At 47.3% G+C, this 22329-nt stretch overlaps 1 protein-coding gene across 1 annotated transcript; it reads left to right on the top strand.

Moving 5' to 3' along the window:
• Nucleotides 1–18540: 18540 nt before the first annotated feature.
• Nucleotides 18541–21668, top strand: LOC119276319 (protein DETOXIFICATION 14-like). Its single transcript, XM_037557362.1, has 7 exons — nt 18541–18842; nt 19775–20319; nt 20404–20490; nt 20580–20636; nt 20721–20959; nt 21086–21291; nt 21416–21668. The coding sequence occupies exons 1-7, from the start codon at nt 18612–18614 to the stop codon at nt 21485–21487; spliced, it is 1437 nt and encodes a 478-aa protein (XP_037413259.1). The 5' UTR covers nt 18541–18611; the 3' UTR covers nt 21488–21668.
• The last annotated feature ends 661 nt before the right edge of the window (nt 21669–22329 follow it).

Genomic DNA, 22329 nt, shown 5'->3' with positions numbered 1-22329 from the left:
GCAGGCTATCATGGAATGGCAGCCGACATGCTGTGCCATTTTTCGTGTCCATTTTGAAAGAAGGCGCACTCAAGTAATGATAGCCAACAAAGGCATTTTGAAAAAATAGCTGCCACTTTAATATCTCAAACATTTGTAGAATTCAAACCATGTGCGTTCTTTTAACCATTCACGTGATGCCATGTGTCTTGGTTTTAGAATTCAAACCATGTGCGTTCTTTTAACCATTCACGTGATGCCATGTGTCTTGGTTTTAATTGCTGTAGGAGGCGCCATGCGGACAACTGCTTGACCTTGACCAAACAAGAGGCGTGCGAGCTCAGTCCGGCGAGCAGGCTGACCGAGAGGCGTGCAAGCTGTCCTTCAATGCGCAGGCTCACTGGGAAGCATGCGAGTTGTATGCTGCGCAGGCTCACTGGGAAGCGAGCCCTTTGACTTCCATGGCCGCCCGCCTTCCTCTCCATTAATGGCGCCCGAGCCGCTGTTTAATACGGGCGGCATTACTGTTCGCCTCCCATTCCCCTCCCTCCCGCAGCCGCAGACCTCCACCAACGCCATGCCGCAGAACGATCATCTGCCACTAGTCTTCAAGTTTGGTGAAGTCTGACTCCGAGCCGGAGGAGATAGAAAATAAGGAGGAATGGGGCCTCATGGACATGGCCCAGAACGAGCTGGCTGTCGCGGTTGCTGCCCCCGCTCCCGTCCCAGCTCCCATCCCCGCGCCCACGCCAGCGACCATCCCCCTAGCATTGACGGGCTGGTCGCCGAGCACTATCGCAGAGTTGGAAGCTGCGGGCATCAGCAAGGTCTCTGCGGACCCGCGCGAGCTCGTGTGCATGCCAGCGCCAGCGCCCATGCGCGCCGCTCCACCACCGTCGCGCCGGCCCCCGTGCGTTTGGCTGTACCCGCCGCGACCGTGCCCGTGCCCCCCTCAGCGGCATGGGACGTTGCCGTCGACCGCTACCTCTCAGCGGCGCCAGTTGCCGTCCTCCCGCGCCCCGCCCGTCGATCGCGCGACGACATGATGCTTGATTTACAAGTGAAGTACATTTTGTGCTGCCTTGAAGACTTCAACAATGGCGTCCAGGAGGACGACAACTAGAACGACGGCGCGGCACACCGCCTCTGCCGCCGCCGAAAATAGTTTTTTGGGGTCTAATACTGTATCTCGAATTCTCGATCATATGAATATAAATTCACAGTGTGACTGAATGAAAGATATGGTTTGAATGAACTTGCATTTTTCTCTCTTAATGTACAGACTTATCAAACGATTTTCTTTTGAAAAAAATGTCAATGATTTTTAAATATAAAACACTCATCGCAAACGTTTTAGTTAGAACACCCGGATGCAAACCGACAGCTTCCCCAGGAAGCCAAGGGAAAATGTGTCAAGCAGGATTTCTGCATCCCTTCAACGCAAACGGTTGTTTTGCATGACCCGTGTGCAACCACGTACAAACAATTGGGTAAGATTTGCATATCTGTCATTTTGGGTATGTTGCCATTTGTCAAACTGGAAAGATTGACATTTGTTTATCTAGTAACATTGTCATTTGTCAACCTTGTAACACTGCGATTTGTCAAAATATGCAGCTAAAAATCACTAGCACTATCTAATTTTTTCAACTAAAATCACTAGCACTGTTCATATGGACACCACTAGCAGGCGTGAGTTGATGGACGCATATGCAAATGTACCATTGATTACATGCAACAAGTCATCAGCCCACAACGACAACGAGGATACACATTGGATTATAGATCATTTCCAACAAAACATTCTAGTAAAGTTTTTCTCACACAACAAATAATAAAGCGATGAAATGAACTTCAGCTCAACCACTCGTCGGCGTTGAAAATGCTTGCTTTGAACCAGAAGTGATTCTCTGGGAAGGGCCAACTACTGTCAATCTCGAGACTAACGTAGGACTGATCATCCAGGCTGAAGCGGCCTATGTCAGGACCCATATTGGGACGGTAGGGAAGCATAGCGATGTACGAGGTATAGATACAGTTGCTTCTCATAAATGGTAGTAACATTGTGTCAACAGCAGCTGGGTCGCCTTCCACCATCATTGGATAGTTTTGTCCAAGGAAGAGCGAGTTTCCTCCAAGACTTTCAATACTGAACCAGGGAGAAGGTGTTGGCGCTAGTACACTAGTATCCATCCCGAATACCCTGCAACAAATGTTGGAATAGGTTCGGAGAGTGCGACCATGCGAGACAACACCTGCTTCCTTAGTAACATCAGAAGTGCCCTCTATATAGACAAGAAGAAGAGGTGATCCATCGGAATAAGTTGCCAGGCGCAACTGAGTATATGGGTCCAGCTCGTCCTCATGCTCGTGATCATCAGCATCGTCATCTCCCCCTTGGTTACAAAAGTTTAAAAGTATAGGTGGTGGAATGTTCACAGGACCTTAGAAACACAAGAAGGTCAATTAATTAGTAAAGAGAAACTAGCTAACCTGCATGCATGTGGATGAAACAATTGTAATTACAATGGAAGACAAATGTACCGAAAGCATGATGATTCCATGCAAAAACAATGCCACGAGTGGTGGCAGCAAACACAAGACACTCGCATTAAATTGCATCATAGTACTCATCCGTGTACAGAAATTGATTTTTGAGCAATATCCATCGACGCGTGGAAGTAAGGAAGGCAACAAGCTTGTCAAAGATAGCAATAACTTCATAGTTCGAGTAATCCCAAGAGCGGCTGGGAACTCGACAAATTGCTATCTTCCGTAGACAACAGTCACCATGATCGTATTTGAACTCACGTAGAATACCGGTGTACTCAACATCTGGGCAGTCGCCTGAGATTTTTGGAAGTGGAACCCGGTGATGAATGTACACATTCACAAGTTCCCACTCGCAGTTGTACCCAATGTAAACAACCCAATCTCCATTTGCGCCTGCCCAATCCTTGCCCTCAAGCGATGGCATCTTAACATCATACGTATCATTATCAAGCGGCACAAACCTGCACAAGGCGAGGCTTCCCTCATCCCCACGCCAGTCAGGAAGGTCACGGCGAAGAAGATAGGGGAGATCAAACCGCTCCTGGACCCTTGGGTTCCTTGTAATGATGTTATTAGTTGAGTCGAGAATGGTCTTGAACGAACCTGCCATGCTAGCCGAGGTGATGACGTTGCACCGATCAATGAGTTCCTCCACCGCGTCATCATTCAGATCGGGGCAAGAATAATGGGGTCGTTTCCGGCCTGTTCCCTCCATGGAGAAGATGATCGAACAATGGCAGAAGGAAGGGTGAAGGCGAATGGAGGAGGGAGGAAGAGCGTGCGACAGCAGCTCCAAATCGAGAGGGAAAGGCGAAGAGGCAGTGGACGCTTGCCACGATACACGAAGAGGCGCCTGGGGAGCGAACGGTTGCCACAGAGGTCACACACTAACGACAAGGGCCGAGTGAACCACATGCGTATATCGCACATACCTTGATCTGGTTAACCGTTTCTTTTCTGTTGCCTAATCATAAATAGTTCATCCGAGTCAACTGTATGTTGTATATCGCACACACCTTCATCTGGATGACCGTTTATTTTGTGTTGCCTAATCACAAACGGTTCATCCGAGTGAACCATATGTTGTGTATCGCACACGCCTTCATCTGGCTGCCCATTTTTTTGTTCCTCCTCATCGCAAACAGTTAACTGAACTGAACCATATGCCCTTCATCGCACATGCAACTAAAACCTAAACCATGTTTGATGCATCCGTCATCGTAAACATTTTATACATTTCTGAAGGTTTTCATACAACATCGTTTGCGATTATTGCATCGCATACAGTTTCTCGAAGGGTCTCTGATCATAGTGTCGCGTTAGCAGCATCCTACAGTAGTGGTCATCAACATACAAACACAACGTAACTCCCTCTCTCCCACCATGGCGATAGTACACACACTTATCGGCTTCATTTGCAACAAATCTCGTAGATGTTAAAGTTCTTTTAAACTTCTCGTGCCATTGCTTAGGTGCTTGTCTCAAACCATACAAAGATTTTAGCAATTTGCACACTTTTCCTTCATGACCATCTACTACAAAATCATCAGGTTGTTCCATGTAAATTTTCTTCCTCCAACTCTCCATTTAGTAAAGTTGTCTTAACGTCCATTTGATGAACGAGAAGATTGTGTGAGGCAGCCAATGAGAGTAGTACTCGAATGGTGGTCAATCGGGCCACAAGCACATAAGTATCAAAGAAATCTTCACCTTCTTTCCAGGTATATCCCTTGGCTACAAGTCGCGCCTTGTACTTTTCAATTGTACCATTATGCCTAAGCTTTTTCTCAAACACCCACTTACACCCTACAGGTTTACACCCAAAATGTCACACCCCGATTTTTGGCCCTTTCCTTTTCTTTTGGATTTCTTTGATTTTTTATTTGGATTTCCTTTTCTGTGGTTCCGTGGTCTTGAAAGCTGGGAAGATCATCTCATCTTCCTCTCCCAAGTGGTTTGTCACCCTCAAATCTTTTCCATGGCCATATCATTTCCATCTTATTCCAACTCTAATATTCATTTCTTGGGAATATTCCTTTTTCTATTAAAGGAATAACCCTATTTGCCCTAGGTTGTGAAGCAATCTATATTTTCATCATTACCAAAATTCTTTTGGACCATTTGAACCTTGGATATGCAAAAATATTCAAGATTTCATGCTCATGGTGAGCACACCATCCAATCTTTGTTTCTGATCATTATTTCAGTTTGTGAAGCAAATATATTTTATATTGCTCCATAAATTCTCAAATGTCACCAGGACATTCTCCTACCATTATAACCTCCATCCACAAAATTTGAGCTCATTTCATTGAGCCAATAATTCTCAAGAATATTCCTAAGTTTTTTGTCCATAGAGGACCACTGTGAAGGAAGTACCATTTCTGTTTATCCAAATGGTATGAAATTTTTACAGTGACTTCATATGCCCTTATGATCATCTTACCCCAAATTTCAGATCAATCCATTCATTCATTTGAGCACAACTTCAACCTTCTCATTTCTATCCAGTGGGGCAAATTGCAAAGTAAGTGTCATCTAGCTTATCCTTTTGAGCCGAAACTTTGCCAAGCTAGTCACCTTAGTGGATGATTATCGTCATCCAAACATCATGCCCGTTGGACATGTGAATTTCCCTCACCACTAATCAAACACTTGGCTGCTAATTCATGTTTGAGCTCAGTTCAGTCTCGTCTTAAGATTCTTCGGTTGTCCCCTTCTTCCTAGCATCTACTGGGGCAGTACTTAACACGCCAGACACACTTAGGCCACCCAGAATGCGTGGCAAGGCCACATTCACGTGGTGACCACGCGTCTGGCATGTCGTTTGACGCGCTCTGGATTTGGGGCCCTCAGCCACCGACCGTTCGTTGTGCTCTCGACACCACACCATGTCTACAACGTCGCTCACACCCCCCTTCGTCCACCCGCACCCTGTTCCCCTCCTCTTTCTTCCTCCCCACCCCATGGCAGTCGTGTCTACATGATGTTTGTGTTTCCTCTGCCATGACCGCATAAACGTGTCATCTTAGAGCTCTCTCAAGCGCCCCCGTGGCCTCTCCGTGTTGAGGGAGTCCTCTAGACACCTTTCCCCTCCCCTCTGCGTGGCCTGCTGATGACCCACAAGTATAGGGGATCAATCGTAGTCCTTTCGATAAGTAAGAGTGTCAAACCCAATGAGGAGCAAAAGGAAATGACAAGTAGTTTTCAGCAAGGTATTCTCTGCAAGTACTGAAATTATAAGTAACGAGTAGTTTGATAGGAAGATAATTTGTAATGATCAAGTAACGGTAACAAAAAGTGTAGCAAGTTAGCCCAATCCTTTTGAGGCAAAGGACATGCCAAAACAGTCTCTTATGATAAGCGAAGTGTTCTTGAGGGTACACGGGAATTTCATCTTAGTCACTTTCATCATGTTGGTTTGATTTGTGTTTGCTACTTTGATAATTTGATATGTGGGTGGACCGGTGCTTAGGTGTTGTTCTTAATTGAACAAGCCTCCTACTTATTGAAGGAAATATGCCCTAGAGGCAATATAAAGTTATTATTTATTTCCTCATATCATGATAAATGTTTATTATTCATGCTAGAATTGTATTACCCGGAAACATGATACATGTGTGAATACATAGACAAACATAATGTCACTAGTGTGCCTCTACTTGACTAGCTCATTGATCAAAGATGGTTATGTTTCCTAACCATAGACATGTGTTGTCATTTGATTAACGAGATCACATCATTAGGAGAATGATGTGATTGACATGACCCATTCCGTTAGCCTAGCACTTGATCGTTTAGTATGTTGCTATTGCTTTCTTCATGACTTATACAAAGTTCCTACAACTATGAGATTATGCAACTCCCGTTTACCGGAAGAACACTTTGTGTGCTACCAAATGTCACAACGTAACTGGGAGATTATAAAGGAGTTCTACAGGTTTCTCCAAAGGTACATGTTGAGTTGGCGTATTTCGAGATTAGGATTTGTCACTCCGATTATCGGAGAGGTATCTCTGGGCCCTCTCGGTAATGCACATCACTATAAGCCTTGCAAGCAATGTGACCAATGAGTTGGTTACGGAATGATGTATTACGTAACGAGTAAAGAGACTTGCCGGTAACGAGATTGAACTAGGTATTGGATACTAATGATCGAATCTCGGGCAAGTAACATACCGATGACAAAGGGAACAACGTATGTTGTTATGCGGTTTGACCGATAAAGATCTTCGTAGAATATGTAGGAGCCAATATGAGCATCCAGGTTCCGCTATTGCTTATTGACCGAGAACAGTTCTAGGTCATGTCTACATAGTTCTCGAACCCGTAGGGTCCGCACACTTAACGTTACGATGACAGTTTTATTATGAGTTTATAAGTTTTGATGTACCGAAGGTTGTTCGGAGTCCCGGATATGATCATGGACATGACGAGGAGTCTCGAAATGGTCAAGACATCAAGATTGATATATTGGAAGCCTATATTTGGATATCAGAATCGTTCCGGGTGAAATCGGGATTTTACCGGAGTACCGGGGGTTACCGGACCCCCCCCCCCCCGGGGGTTAATGGGCCTATATGGGCCATGAGGGAGAAGAGGAGGGCCGGCCAGGGCAAGCCGCGCGCCCCCTCCCCCCTAGTCCGAATAGGACAAGGAAGGGGGGGCGCCCCCCTTTCCTCTTTCCCCTCCCCCCTTTCCTTCTCCAACAAGGCAAGAGGAGGGAGTCCTACTCCCGGTGGGAGTAGGACTCCTCCAGGCGCACCCCTAGGGGGCCGGCCGCACCTCCTCCCTCCCTCCTTTATATACGGGGGCAGGGGGCACCCCAAGACACACAAGTTGATCATCGTGATCGTTCCTTAGCCGTGTGCGGTGCCCCCCTCCACCATATTCCACCTTGGTCATATCGTTGCGGTGCTTAGGCGAAGCCCTGCATCGGTAGAACATCATCATCGTCACCATGCCATCATGCTGACGGAACTCATCCCCGACACCCTGCTGGATCGGAGTCCGGGGATCGTCATCGAGCTGAACATGTGCTGAACTCGGAGGTGCCGTACGTTCGGTACTCGGATCGGTCGGATCGTGAAGACGTACGACTACATCAACTGTGTTGTTATAACGCTTCCGCTTACGGTCTACAAGGATACGTGGACAACACTCTCCCCTCTTGTTGCTATGCATCACCATGATCTTGCGTGTGCGTAGGATTTTTTTTAAAATTACTACGTTCCCCAACAGTGGCATCCGAGCCTGGTTTTATGCGTAGATGTCATATGCACGAGTAGAATACAAGTGAGTTGTGGCCGATACAAGTCATATTGCTTACCAGCATGTCATACTTTGGTTCAGCGGTATTGTGAGATGAAGCGGCCCGGACCGACATTACGCGCACGCTTACGCGAGACTGGATTCACCGTTACAAGCACTCGTGCTTAAAGGTTACTGGCGGGTGTCTGTCTCTCTCACTTTAGTTGAACCGAGTGTGGCTACGCCCGGTCCTTGCGAAGGTTAAAACATCACTAACTTGACGAACTATCATTGTGGTTTTGATGCGTAGGTAAGAACGGTTCTTGCTCAGCCCGTAGCAGCCACGTAAAATTGGCAACAACAAAGTAGAGGACGTCTAACTTGTTTTTGCGGGCATGTTGTGATGTGATATGGTCAAGACGTGATGCTATATTTTATTGTATGGGATGATCATGTTTTGTAACCAAAGTTATCGGCAACTGGCAGGAGCCAAATGGTTGTCACTTTATTGTATGAAATGCAAACTCCCTGTAATTGCTTTACTTTATCACTAGGCGGTAGCGATAGTCGTAGAAGCAATAGATGGCGTAAACGACAACGATGCTACGATGGAGATCAAGGTGTCACGCCGGTGACGATGGTGATCACGACGGTGCTTCGGAGATGGAGATCACAAGCACAAGATGATGATGGCCATATCATATCACTTATATTGATTGCATGTGATGTTTATCCTTTATGCATCTTATCTTGCTTTGATTGACGGTAGCATTTTAAGATGATCTCTCACTAAATTATCAAGAAGTGTTCTCCCTGAGTATGCACCGTTGCGAAAGTTCTTCGTGCTGAGACACCACGTGATGATCGGGTGTGATAGGCTCTATGTTCAAATACAACGGGTGCAAAACAGTTGCACACGCGGAATACTCAGGTTAAACTTGACGAGCCTAGCATATACAGATATGGCCTCGGAACACGGAGACCGAAAGGTCGAACGTGAATCATATAGTAGATATGATCAACATAGAGATGTTCACCATTGAAACTACTCCATCTCACGTGATGATCGGACATGGTTTAGTTGATTTGGATCACGTGATCACTTAGATGACTAGAGAGATGTCTGTCTAAGTGGGAGTTCTTAAGTAATATGATTAATTGAACTTAAATTTATCATGAACTTAGTACCTGATAGTATTTTGCTTGTCTATGTTTGTTGTAGATAGATGGCTCGTGCTATTGTTCCGTTGAATTCTAATGCGTTCCTTGAGAAAGCTAAGTTGAAAGATGATGGTAGCAATTACACGGACTGGGTCCGTAACCTGAGGATTATCCTCATTGCTGCACAGAAGAATTACGTCCTGGAAGCACCGCCGGGTGCCAGGCCTGCTGCAGATGCAACTGACGACGTTAAGAACGTCTGGCAGAGCAAAGCTAATGACTACTCGATAGTTCAGTGTGCCATGCTTTACGGCTTGGAACCGGGTCTTCAACGACGTTTTGAACGTCATGGAGCATATGAGATGTTCCAGGAGTTGAAGTTAATATTTCAAGCAAATGCCCGGATTGAGAGATATGAAGTCTCCAATAAGTTCTATAGTTGTAAGATGGAGGAGAATAGTTCTGTCAGTGAACACATACTCAAAATGTCTGGGTATAATAATCACTTGATTCAACTGGGAGTTAATCTTCCTGATGATAGTGTCATTGACACGATTCTTCAATCACTGCCACCAAGCTACAAGAGCTTCGTGATGAACTATAATATGCAAGGGATGGACAAGACTATTCCCGAGCTCTTCGCAATGCTAAAAGCAGCGGAGGTAGAAATCAAGAGGGAGCATCAAGTGTTGATGGTCAACAAGACCACCAGTTTCAAGAAAAAAGGGCAAAGGGAAGAAGAAGGGGAACTTCAAGAAGAACAACAAACAAGTTGCTGCTCAAGAGAAGAAACCCAAGTCCGGACCTAAGCCTGAGACTGAGTGCTTCTACTGCAAGCAGACAGGACACTGGAAGTGAAACTGCCCCAAGTATTTGGCGGATAAGAAGGATGGCAAAGTGAACAAAGGTATATGTGATATACATGTTATTGATGTGTACCTTACTAATGCTCGCAATAGTACCTGGGTATTTGATACTGGTTCTGTTGCTAATATTTGCAACTCGAAACAGGGACTACGGATTAAGCGAAGATTGGCTAAGGACGAGGTGATGATGCGCGTGGGAAATGGTTCCAAAGTCGATGTGATCGCGGTCGGCATGCTACCTCTACATCTACCACCGGGATTAGTTTTAGACCTAAATAATTGTTATTTGGTGCCAGCGTTGAGCATGAACATTATATCTGGATCTTGTTTGATGCGAGACGGTTATTCATTTAAATCAGCGAATAATGGTTGTTCTATTTATATGAGTAATATCTTTTATGGTCATGCACCCTTGAAGAGTGTTCTATTTTTATTGAATCTCGATAATAGTGATACACATATTCATAATGTTGAAGCCAAAAGATGCAGAGTTGATAATGATAGTGCAACTTATTTGTGGCACTGCCGTTTAGGTCATATCGGTGTAAAGCGCATGAAGAAACTCCATACTGATGGACTTTTGGAATCACTTGATTAAGAATCACTTGGTACTTGCGAACCATGCCTCGTGGGCAAGATTACTAAAACGCCGTTCTCCGGAACTATGGAGCGAGCAACTAATTTATTGGAAATCATACATACTGATGTATGTGGTCCAATGAATATTGAGGCTCGCGGCTGGTATCGTTATTTTCTCACCTTCACAGATGATTTAGCAGATATGGGTATATCTACTTGATGAAACACAAGTCTGAAACATTTGAAAAGTTCAAAGAATTTCAGAGTGAAGTGGAAATCATCATAACAAGAAAATAAATTTCTACGATCTGATCATGGAGGAGAATATTTGAGTTACGAGTTTGGTTTACATTTGAAACAATGCAGAATAGTTTCGCAACTCACGCCACCCAGAGCACCACAACGAAATGGTGTGTCCGAACGTCGTAATTGTACTTTACTAGATATGGTGCGATCTATGATGTCTCTTACTGATTTACCGCTATTGTTTTGGGGTTATGCTTTAGAGACGGCTGCATTCACGTTAAATAGGGCGCCATCAAAATCCGTTGAGACGACACCTTATGAACTGTAGTTTGGCAAGAAACCAAAGTTGCCGTTTCTTAAAGTTTGGGGTTGCGATGCTTATGTGAAGAAACTTCAACCAGATAAGCTCGAACCCGAATCGGAGAAATGTGTCTTCATAGGATACCCAAAAGAGACTATTGGGTACACCTTCTATCACAGATCTAAGGGCAAAATTTTCGTTGCTAAATTCGGATCCTTTCTAGAGAAGGAGTTTCTCTCGAAAGAAGTGAGTGGGAGGAAAGTAGAACTTGATGAGGTAACTGTACCTGCTCCCTTGTTGGAAAGTAGTTCATCACAAGAATCGGTTCCTGTGACAACTACACCAATTAGTGAGGAAGCTAATGATATTGATCATGAAACTTCAGATCAAGTTTCTACTGAACCTCGTAGGTCTACCAGAGTAAGATCCGCACCAGAGTGGTACGGTAATCCTATTCTGGAAGTTATGTTACTTGACCATGACGAACCTACGAACTATGAGGAAGCGATGATGAGCCCAAATTCCGCAAAATGGCTTGAAGCCATGAAATCAGAGATGGGATCCATGTATGAGAACAAAGTATGGACTTTGGTTGACTTGCCCGATGATCGGCAAGGCATTGAGAATAAATGGATCTTCAAAAAAAAGACTGACGTTGATGGTAATGTAACTATCTACAAAGCTCGACTTGTTGCGAAAGGTTTTCAACAAGTTCAAGGGGTTGACTACGATGAGACTTTCTCACCCGTAGCGATGCTTAAGTCTGTCCGAATCATGTTAGCAATTGCCACGTTTTATGATTATGAAATTTGGCAAATGGATGTCAAAACTGCATTCCTGAATGGATTTCTGGAAGAAGAGTTGTATATGATGCAACCGGAAGGTTTTGTCGATCCAGAAGGTGCTAACAAAGTGTGCAAGCTCCAGCGATCCATTTATGGACTGGTGCAAGCATCTCGGAGTTGGAATAAACATTTTGATAGTGTGATCAAAGCATATGGTTTTATACAGACTTTTGGAGAGGCCTGTATTTACAAGAAAGTGAGTGGAAGCTCTGTAGAATTTCTGATATTATATGTAGATGACATATTGTTGATCGGAAATGATATAGAATTTCTGGATAGCATAAAGGGATACTTGAATAGAAGTTTTTCAATGAAAGACCTCGGTGAAGCTGCTTATATATTGGGCATCAAGATCTATAGAGATAGATCAAGACGCTTAATTGGACTTTCACAAAGCACATACCTTGATAAAGTTTTGAAAAAGTTCAAAATGGATCAGGCAAAGAAAGGGTTCTTGACTGTATTACAAGGTGTGAAGTTGAGTCAGACTCAATGCCCGACCACAGCAGAAGATAGAGAGAAAATAAAAGATGTTCCCTATGCTTCAGCCATAGGCTCTATCATGTATGCAATGTTGTGTACCAGACATGACGTATGCTTAGCAATAAGCTTGGCAGGAAGGTACCAAAATAATCCAGGAGTGGATCACTGGACAGCGGTCAAGAACATCCTGAAATACCTGAAAAGGACTAAGGATATGTTTCTCGTTTATGGAGGTGACAAAGAGCTAGTCGTAAATGGTTACGTCGATGCAAGCTTTGACACTGATCCGGACGATTCTAAATCGCAAACCGGATACGTGTTTTTATTAAACGGTGGAGCTATAAGTTGGTGCAGTTCTAAACAAAGCGTCGTGGCGGGATCTACATGCGAAGCAGAGTACATAGCTGCTTCGGAAGCAGCAAATGAAGGAGTCTGGATGAAGGAGTTCATTTCCGATCTAGGTGTCATACCTAGTGCATCGGGACCAATGAAGATCTTTTGTGACAATACTGGTGCAATTGCCTTGGCAAAGGAATCCAGATTTCACAAGAGGACCAAGCACATCAAGAGACGCTTCAATTCCATCCGGGACCAAGTCCAGGTGGGAGACATAGAGATTTGCAAGATACATACGGATCTGAATGTTGCAGACCCGTTGACTAAGCCTCTTCCACGAGCAAAACATGATCAGCACCAAGACTCCATGGGTGTTAGAATCATTACTGTGTAATCTAGATTATTGACTCTAGTGCAAGTCGGAGACTGAAGGAAATATGCCCTAGAGGCAATAATAAAGTTATTATTTATTTCCTCATATCATGATAAATGTTTATTATTCATGCTAGAATTGTATTACCCGGAAACATGATACATGTGTGAATACATAGACAAACATAATGTCACTAGTGTGCCTCTACTTGACTAGCTCATTAACCAAAGATGGTTATGTTTCCTAACCATAGACATGTGTTGTCATTTGATTAACGGGATCACATCATTAGGAGAATGATGTGATTGACATGACCCATTCCGTTAGCCTAGCACTTGATCGTTTAGTATGTTGCTATTGCTTTCTTGATGACTTATACAAAGTTCCTACAACTATTAGATTATGAAACTCCCGTTTACCGGAGGAACACTTTGTGTGCTACCAAACGTCACAACATAACTAGGTGATTGTAAAGGAGTTCTACAGGTGTCTACGAAGGTACATGTTGAGTTGGCGTATTTCGAGATTAGGATTTGTCACTCCGATTGTCGGAGAGATATCTCTAGGCCCTCTCGGTAATGCACATCACTATAAGCCTTGTAAGCAATGTGGCCAATGAGTTGGTTACGGAATGATGCATTACGTAACGAGTAAAGAGACTTGCCGGTAACGATATTGAACTAGGTATTGGATACCGACGGTCGAATCTCGGGCAAGTAACATACCGATGACAAAGGGAACAACGTATGTTGTTATGCGGTTTGACCGATAAACATCTTCGTAGAATATGTAGGAGCCAATATGAGCATCCAGGTTCCGCTATTGGTTATTGACCGGGAACAGTTCTAGGTCATGTCTACATAGTTCTCGAACCCGTAGGGTCCGCACGCTTAACGTTACGATGACAGTTTTATTATGAGTTTATAAGTTTTGATGTACCGAAGGTTGTTCGGAGTCCCAGATATGATCACGGACATGACGAGGAGTCTCGAAATGGGCGAGACATAAATATTGATATATTGGAAGCCTATATTTGGATATCGGAATCATTCCGGGTGAAATCGGGATTTTACCGGAGTACCGGGGGGGTTACCGGAACCCCCCCCCCCCCGGGGGGTTAATGGGCCTATATGGGCCATGAGGGAGAAGAGGAGGGCCGGCCAGGGCAGGCCGCGCGCCCCCTCCCCCCTAGTCCAAATAGGACAAGGAAGGGGGGGCCCTTTCCTCTTTCCCCTTCCCCCTTTCCTTCTCCAACAAGGCAAGAGGAGGGAGTCCTACTCCCGGTGGGAGTAGGACTCCTCCAGGCGCACCCCTAGGGGGCCGGCTGCACCTCCTCCCTCCCTCCTTTATATACGGGGGCAGGGGGGTACCCCAAGACACACAAGTTGATCATCGTCATCGTTCCTTAGCCGTGTGCGGTGCCCCCCCCACCATATTCCACCTCGGTCATATCGTTGCGGTGCTTAGGTGAAGCCCTGCGTCGGTAGAACATCATCATCGTCACCACGCCGTCGTGCTGACGGAACTCATCCCCGGCACCCTGCTGGATCGGAGTCCGGGGATCGTCATCGAGCAGAACGTGTGCTGAACTCGGAGGTGCTGTACGTTCGGTACTCGGATCGGTCGGATCGTGAAGACGTACGACTACATCAACCGCGTTGTTATAACGCTTCCGCTTACGGTCTACGAGGATACGTGGACAACACTCTCCCCTCTCGTTGCTATGCATCACCATGATCTTGCGTGTGTGTAGGATTTTTTTTGAAATTACTACGTTCCCCAACACTTATGATTAACCCCCTCGCAAGCATCCACAACTACGAGAAAATTATTAAGATAAAATCTGACCATATTATTAAACTTTTGGATCCAAATCAGTCCCTTACGGAATAGTGCATAAACTAGGGTTTAAGCTTCTGTCACTCTCGCAACCCATCATCTAATAACTACTCCATAATGCATTCCCTTAGGCCCAGATATGGTGAAGTTTCATGTAGTCGACGTTCACATGACACCACTAAGGAAATCACAACATACATACCATCAAAATATGGAACACATATCAAGTTCACATGATTACTTGCAAGAAGATTTCTCCCGTGACCTCAAAAACAAAAGTAACTACTTACAAATGATAATCATTCTCAAGATCAGAGGAGTATTAAATAGTATAATGGATCTGAACATATAACCTTCCACCAAATAAACCATATAGTAATCAACTACAAGATGTAATCAACACTACATTAGCATATAACTGAATTCAGTTCATGGATATGGTTGATCAAGCATGATTCTAAACTCTTATAACATAATATCTGTATGTCTACACATATGACCTTATTTTGTTCTTGGTTAATGTATTTGGTCTACTAATACAAGGTGATTAGATCCTAATGTTATATATCTCAACTACCATTGCTAATCCCTAAAAAATCCTACCATTGCTAACTCAAATCGCTTTGGACTGAGACCAAGGGCAAAAGAAAGTAGCCTAATGTGCTGAGGAAAGATCGCAACACAAGCAGGCCCCACATAGTGGCGCCTGAGCCACTAGTATGTATGCATTAGACTCATCTATCGTAGCATTTTATAAGGTTCTTATTGTGCGCTCACTCTGACTCTCAAAAGAGGACTTTGCAATACCAATGGCTTTCCAAGTTCTCTAATCGTACAAATATTACAAGGGATGGGTGCTTTGCTGCACTGTTGGTGTTGTTGGATTTTCGTAATTTTTTACTCCCTCTCTTTCAGAATGTGAGGTGTATTAGTGCTTTTAAAAGTCAAACCTCATTAAGATTGACCAAATTTATAGAGAAATATACACTATTTATAATATCAAATCTGTATTATTAGATTCATCATGAAACGAATTTCATATTTATTTATTTAGTATTGTGGATGCTGATATTTTTGGTTCTAAACTTGGTCAATTTTTTAAAAATGACTTTTCAAAAAAGCAATACACACATTTCTTTACTCCATCCGCTCCAGAATATAAGGTGTATTAGTTCTTTGAAAACTCAAATCTCTTTAAGTCTGACTAAATTTATAGATAACTATATCAATATACAAAATATCAAATTGATATCGTTTGATTCATCATGGTCAATGTTAAAAAAAATGAATTTGGTCATGTTTAAGGCCTTGTTAGTAGCATGAGCCTTGGCTTCAGAAAAGAGGAAAGGGATTTAAGGCCTTGTTTGGGGATTGAAGTGGGCATCACAAAAGTTAGCATAGCGATTGGTAGAAGACTCGTTCTATCCTCAGCATCGTTACATGGCAGTGCTGAATGCCAGGTGGAGCCCATTGCGTAGAATTCCAGTTTTTCCAATTTTGTTTCCACCACGGACCTTGGACCTGGACCATATAACGTGAATCTCATCGGCGCGACCTGCACCGGCAGGCTTCTTCTACTTCGACATCGGCGCGACCGGCACCGGCAGGCTTCTTCACTAACACGGTGGCCTCACGCGGCATGCGGCCCCTCATGGCCGTCGTCGTCCGCCACCGGCCCGCTCGTCGATTTACGCCGGCCGTCACCGCCCTCTTCGACCGGACACCTGCATCGCCCCGACCCGGCGGCTTCGCGCCATGCGGCGGTCTATCATAGCTGCCGTACACGAGTCGGCCCGCCCATCGATCCACGCCACCTGCCTCCACGGCGGCCCTGCGGTCTACCTCGCTGGCCTCGTCCCTGGCGGCGTTAGGCTCGTCGACTGTCTCAACTCGGACGCCGCTGCTACGTTAGTCGCTCGTACCTCGCTGCTCGGGCGCTGGCACTGCTTTGGCAGCCCGGTTTCAGTCGCACGACGTCCCACGCCGTCCGACATCGCCGACTTCATCTCGGACTTCGCCGCCGCGCCGCCTCCACCGAGCGGTGTCCTCGACCTCGCGCGCGATCGACTTGATCACTTGTTCGCCGCCGCGATCCACCTCATCTACGCCCCGCAACCGACCTGGCCCGTCGGTTGCTCGTGCCTCCGCAGGTTCCGTGAAGATCATCCCCGAGTTCAGCGCGCCCCTCCACCGATCGAGCAACGGGTTGCCGCCGCGTCGCCCCGTTTAGACGCAGCGCCGCCGCCCCATGGTTCTCCTCGCAGCAGCATCGACTTGCGTGCCGTCACTGTGTCGCCCCTTCGGGCCGTAGTGCAGCGATACGCGGTCCCCGCCGCCACCCCGAGGCCGTCCCCGCGGTTGCACCATCCCGCGTCGAGCCACTTCACCGCCCTTCGGGCTGTAGCGCCACGCCCGCGGTCTTCTGCCGTTGCCCCGACCTGCCCGCCGCCGCTGTGTCGCCCCTTCGAGCCGTAGCGCTGCGGCCCGCGGTCCACCATCGTCCCCGCGCGTCGACCTCTCGTGGTATGCGCCGCGCCGCCTCCTTTGGTGCGGGAATGCCACCGTCCGCGCCGGTCTTCGTCACGCTGTCGGGTTCCTCGCCTACTTCGAACACCGCCGCCGTGCTCCTAACTTAGCCGCTGCCGCCGCCATCAGGCCACCGCTCTTATTTGGGTGCCGCTGTTGCTACCCCCGTAGCCGCCGACGCCGCCCGTCCACCCCCTTCGTCTTTGTCCAGCACCAGCCTGTTGCCAGCGTCGCCGTCATCTACCCCGGCCACTTCATCTACTCCGACAACCATGGGCGACATCGGCCCCACACCGATTGGCGCCGCAACCGTCGTCGAGTCCTTCTTTGCTGGCCTCTCCGACTTCTCAGACATGGCGTACAGCTCGTGCATGTCCCAGTCTACGCATGCCCAGTGCTGGCAACACCGATACGTGCCTTCGTCCATGACGTGTCCCCGGGCCTGGGAAGCTTGGTGCGGCGCTTCGTCAACATCGTCTTTGTCCGTGTACGCATGCCCGGTGCTGGCAACACTGATGCTTGCCTTCGTCCACGACGTGTCCCCGAGCTTGGCAAACCCAGTGCGACGCCTCGTCAACACCATCATCTACCCGGCGCACCACTACTTCGAGACCACTGCGCCCATAACTAACTCGGCGCCTCCTTGCGCCCGCGGCTCCACGGCGACTCCCTCGACACCGGTTACCCCGACTCGACCCTCACGACGGTGTTTTCGCACGGCTACCTCGATCACGGCTACACCACCCTACACTCTCGGCTACCTCGACATCGACACAAAGGGTTATCATCCGTTTGAGCAACTCGTTGGCTTCCTCTACAGTCAACACGTCCGCAACGCGACACCTTCCACGATGCTCCCGCTATGACTGCGGGGGGATGTCAGTCCGTCGGCTGCTATTCTCTCTAGTTTGACCGTCCGACACTCCTGTTGTTCGCAACGCTACCGCTACGACTGCGGGGGGATATTAGAGATATATTTAGGATATATGTATTTTTATAGTCTAGTATTTGTAATTTGTCTCCTACTTATCTCCATAAAAGACGTCTTATCCTCCAAATCTTATACTCAATATATACCGGCCTCGAGGGTCAATAATACACCTCCCTTCTAACAGTCACGACCACGACGGCGGCCACGACTCGGCGGCGGCGCCGTGCCCAGGCAGCGGTCCACTGCAAACAAATTACTAATACCCACGCAGCGCGTGCGGTCCAATAATAACCCGGGGCAGGCCGCGAGTCCGCGACTGCCTCTCGGGCGCACCCCGCGCGCGATGGCGGAGGCGCCTCTGCTGCCGCGGAAGAACCAGGAGGCGACGGGGTACTGGCGGAGCGAGGCCAGGAAGCTGGCGTACCTGGCGCTGCCGATGGTGGCCGTGAGCCTGTCGCAGTACGCGGTGCAGGTGTCCTCCAACATGATGGTCGGCCACCTCCCCGGCGTCCTCCCGCTCTCCTCCGCTGCCATCGCCACCTCCCTCGCCTCCGTCTCCGGCTTCAGCCTGCTCGTACGCATTATCCCCACCTCCCTTCCCCCCCTTCCGCATATTCCATTCCGTTTACGGCCTCTGCGCTCGTTTATTCCCCTCTCAGCTACGTACTACTGTACTAGACATCTAGCCTTTATTTCCCCTTGCTGCATGCCCTGCATTCCTCGGCTCTGCTGTGCGTGTTCTTAGCTCATCGAGATCGTTCCAAGGACCTTTTCCATCTTGAGATACAGACAAGGAAAAACGAGAGACTAACTCATGTTCTTTATTTACTCCCTCCGTCCCGTAGTGACTTTGTGTTTTTCTAAGTACTCCCTCCATTTTTATATACAAAGCCACTTGAGAATATACATTTTGCATCTATACAAGGCCATCACCAGTAATCGAGGCAAAGTTAACGATATTTTCTCATACTAATAACCTGTTTAATACACTGCATACAGTCAGCTACTTCCTCCACTCAGTTTCTTTGCATGCATGTGAAGTATCAATGATCCCAATAAACAAGAAGAAAAGTTGACTTGTAAAGTAGGCATTAAATTTTACATTGGTACCTGTAATCCGAGTTTGTGGCCTTGTATACAAAAATGAAGGGAGTAGGAATTATCGAGACTGGTTAGAATGAATACTAGTGGTGACATGCCATCAGATTTCTGATTGGTGTAAAGTGGTACTACTACTAGTATTTTCTTGTGTCAACTAGTACTAGACAGTGTGACACCTCAGGAGAAGTATTCCGCAGCCATCAAAGTACGCAGCAGTCAATTCTGAAGAACCGTTCAAACTATATCTCTGCAATGGATTTCACACCATTCTATATATCAGCCTAAATTTCCACCACTAGCAAAAGCCAGTTTACTTGGAACAAGAAATTAGGTTCATATGATGGTTACCTCCACGGGTCGCTTTTCAGCAAGTAAATCAACATAAACTATGCTGAATTCATACAGACCGGCATGGCGAGCGCACTGGAAACGCTCTGCGGCCAGGCCTACGGCGCAAGGCAGTACCACACTCTGGGGCTCCACATGTACACAGCCATCGTCACTCTCCTGGTGGCGTGCGTCCCGCTGTCGCTCCTGTGGGCGTTCATGGGCAATCTCCTGGTGCTGATCGGGCAGGACCCCCTGATCGCGCACGGCGCCGGGAGGTACATCGTGTGGCTCATCCCGGGGCTCTTCGCCAACGCGGTGATCCAGCCCATCACCAAGTTCCTGCAGTCGCAGAGCCTCATCATGCCGCTGCTCCTGTTGTCCGTGGCCACGCTGGCGCTCCACGTCCCCCTGTGCTGGGTCATGGTGTTCAGGACCGGAATGGGGTACACCGGCGCCGCCCTGGCCATCAGCGTCTCATACTGGCTCAACGTGGCCATGCTCGTGGCGTACATTGTGATGTCGAGCACCTGCAAGGAGACGCGCACGCCGCCGACCATCAAGGCCTTCAGGGGTGTGGGTGTGTTCCTGCGCCTAGCTCTGCCCTCTGCGCTCATGATATGGTAACCAACCACCACAACATAATTGGAATGGAATTAACTTCGCATTTATGTGGCTAATCATGTAATGTTTACATTCGTTTTCAGTCTTGAGTGGTGGTCATTTGAGCTGCTTATTCTCATGTCGGGGCTTCTGCCCAACCCCGAGCTTCAAACCTCGGTGCTCTCAATATGGTACCAAATGTTCACTGTTTGATGTGGCTTAAATCTGCTTCTAGTATAAGAAGGCTGAACTTGCATTTTTACTGTTACTATTTTCACAGCCTCACGAGCGTCACATTGCTCTTTACTATACCTTCTGGACTTGGAGCTGCTGGAAGGTAAGATCTCTCAAGGCAGTTAATACACGGCCGATGTGGAAATAGTTTCGGTTTGATAGTTGATTCTGTATTTCTTACGAACAGCACGCGAGTAGCTAACGAATTGGGTGCTGGGAACCCGGAAGGAGCTCGCTCGGCGGTCCGGGTCGTGATGTCGGTAGCGGTGACAGAGGCGGTGGTCGTCAGTGGAACTCTTTTGCTGTCACGGCGCCTCCTGGGCCGTGCTTACAGCAGCGAGGAGGAGGTGGCATCTGCCGTCGCCGTGATGGTTCCTCTCGTCTGCATCACCGTGGTCACCGATGGCCTGCAAGGGGTTCTCTCAGGTCACATTCATTTCTGAGTTCTGGGAGCAACTGCATGACCTTGCAAGTTCTCCATCGTTTCCAACAAAACGTAGCTACTCTTCTTGTTACTAACATCTCTGTGCCTGTGCGTACGTTCTTCCTCAGGCGTCGCTCGAGGATGCGGATGGCAGCACGTGGGCGCGTACGTCAACCTCGGCTCCTTCTACTTGCTCGGAATCCCCATGGCGATGCTCCTCGGTTTTGTGCTCAAGATGGGGGAAAATGGGCTTTGGATGGGCGTCGTCTGTGGATCCATCTCGCAGACCACGCTTCTCTCCGCCATCACGTTTTTCACCGACTGGCAGAAGATGGTTTGCTCTTCTGAACCTACTGTTACACCTATAAAAATCATACGCGAAAACGAACAGTCCAAAGAATTATTCAGGAGTGCTACACAATCTTACGGTTCGTCTCATTTTTTGCATTATCATGCAGGCTGACAAAGCTAGGGAGAGATCGCTCAGTGAGAAGGCAACGGAGTCCGAGTCGAGATCTCTGCTGGAATAGTTAGACTGCAATTTTGCAGGGGACACGCATCCCATCGCTGTGGTTTCTCTGTGAAGTGACAATGTAATTGTAGAGGAGGAAGAGGACTTAAACCACTCCTTTTTTTAAATATATTGCCCGCCTTCCTCCATTAGTTCGGACTTTTGAATGAATTGGCTGGAGCATGAATTTAATATGGTATCCGAGCTAAGAGGTTTTGAGTTCAAGATCCCGCCAATGCAGTATTAAGTAAAACGATTCTGCGACCTACATCGATCCCTAGTCATCTCTGCCATTGGCTCCCCGGATGCTTCTCAATCTCGACACCGCCCGTGCTTTAGACGTGGTGTTGTGGCCTTTCGTCCTCGAAACCCTCAGTCACTTGGGTTTTGGCGTGCGTTGGCAGGAATGGATTTTCTTGCATCTGCCTCCACACATGTCCTTGTTATCGGCATCCCTGGCCCACCCATCTTCCACGCAGGGGGCCTTTGCTAGGGAGACCCTCTCTCCCCGATGCTCTTCGTTTTGGTTATCGACGTCCTAAACTCTTTCATCCGAATTGCAAGTCGAGTGGGCCTCTTGCAACGACTAATGACGCGACACGTGGCCTATAGTGTTTCGTTATACGCCGACGACATTATCGTTTTCTACCACCAGACGAGCACGAATCTTCAGTGATCAAAGAGTTGCTTACCCTCTTTGGCAATGTCAGTGTGATGCGCACCAACTACAACAAGTGCTCTGCGATACCTATCAAGTGTTGTGGTGATCAGGCGGCCACCTTCGCCGCCTCCATGGCGTGCCCCATCGCCCACATACCCGTCCAGTACCTGGGTCTTCCTCTTTCCATCAGGAAGATATCC

Source organism: Triticum dicoccoides, chromosome 3B (assembly GCF_002162155.2).
Source record: "Triticum dicoccoides isolate Atlit2015 ecotype Zavitan chromosome 3B, WEW_v2.0, whole genome shotgun sequence".
In the NCBI taxonomy this organism is placed as follows: Eukaryota; Viridiplantae; Streptophyta; class Magnoliopsida; order Poales; family Poaceae; genus Triticum; species Triticum dicoccoides.
Note: the sequence above shows the minus strand (reverse complement) of the source record. Positions and strands in the feature narration are given on the sequence as shown.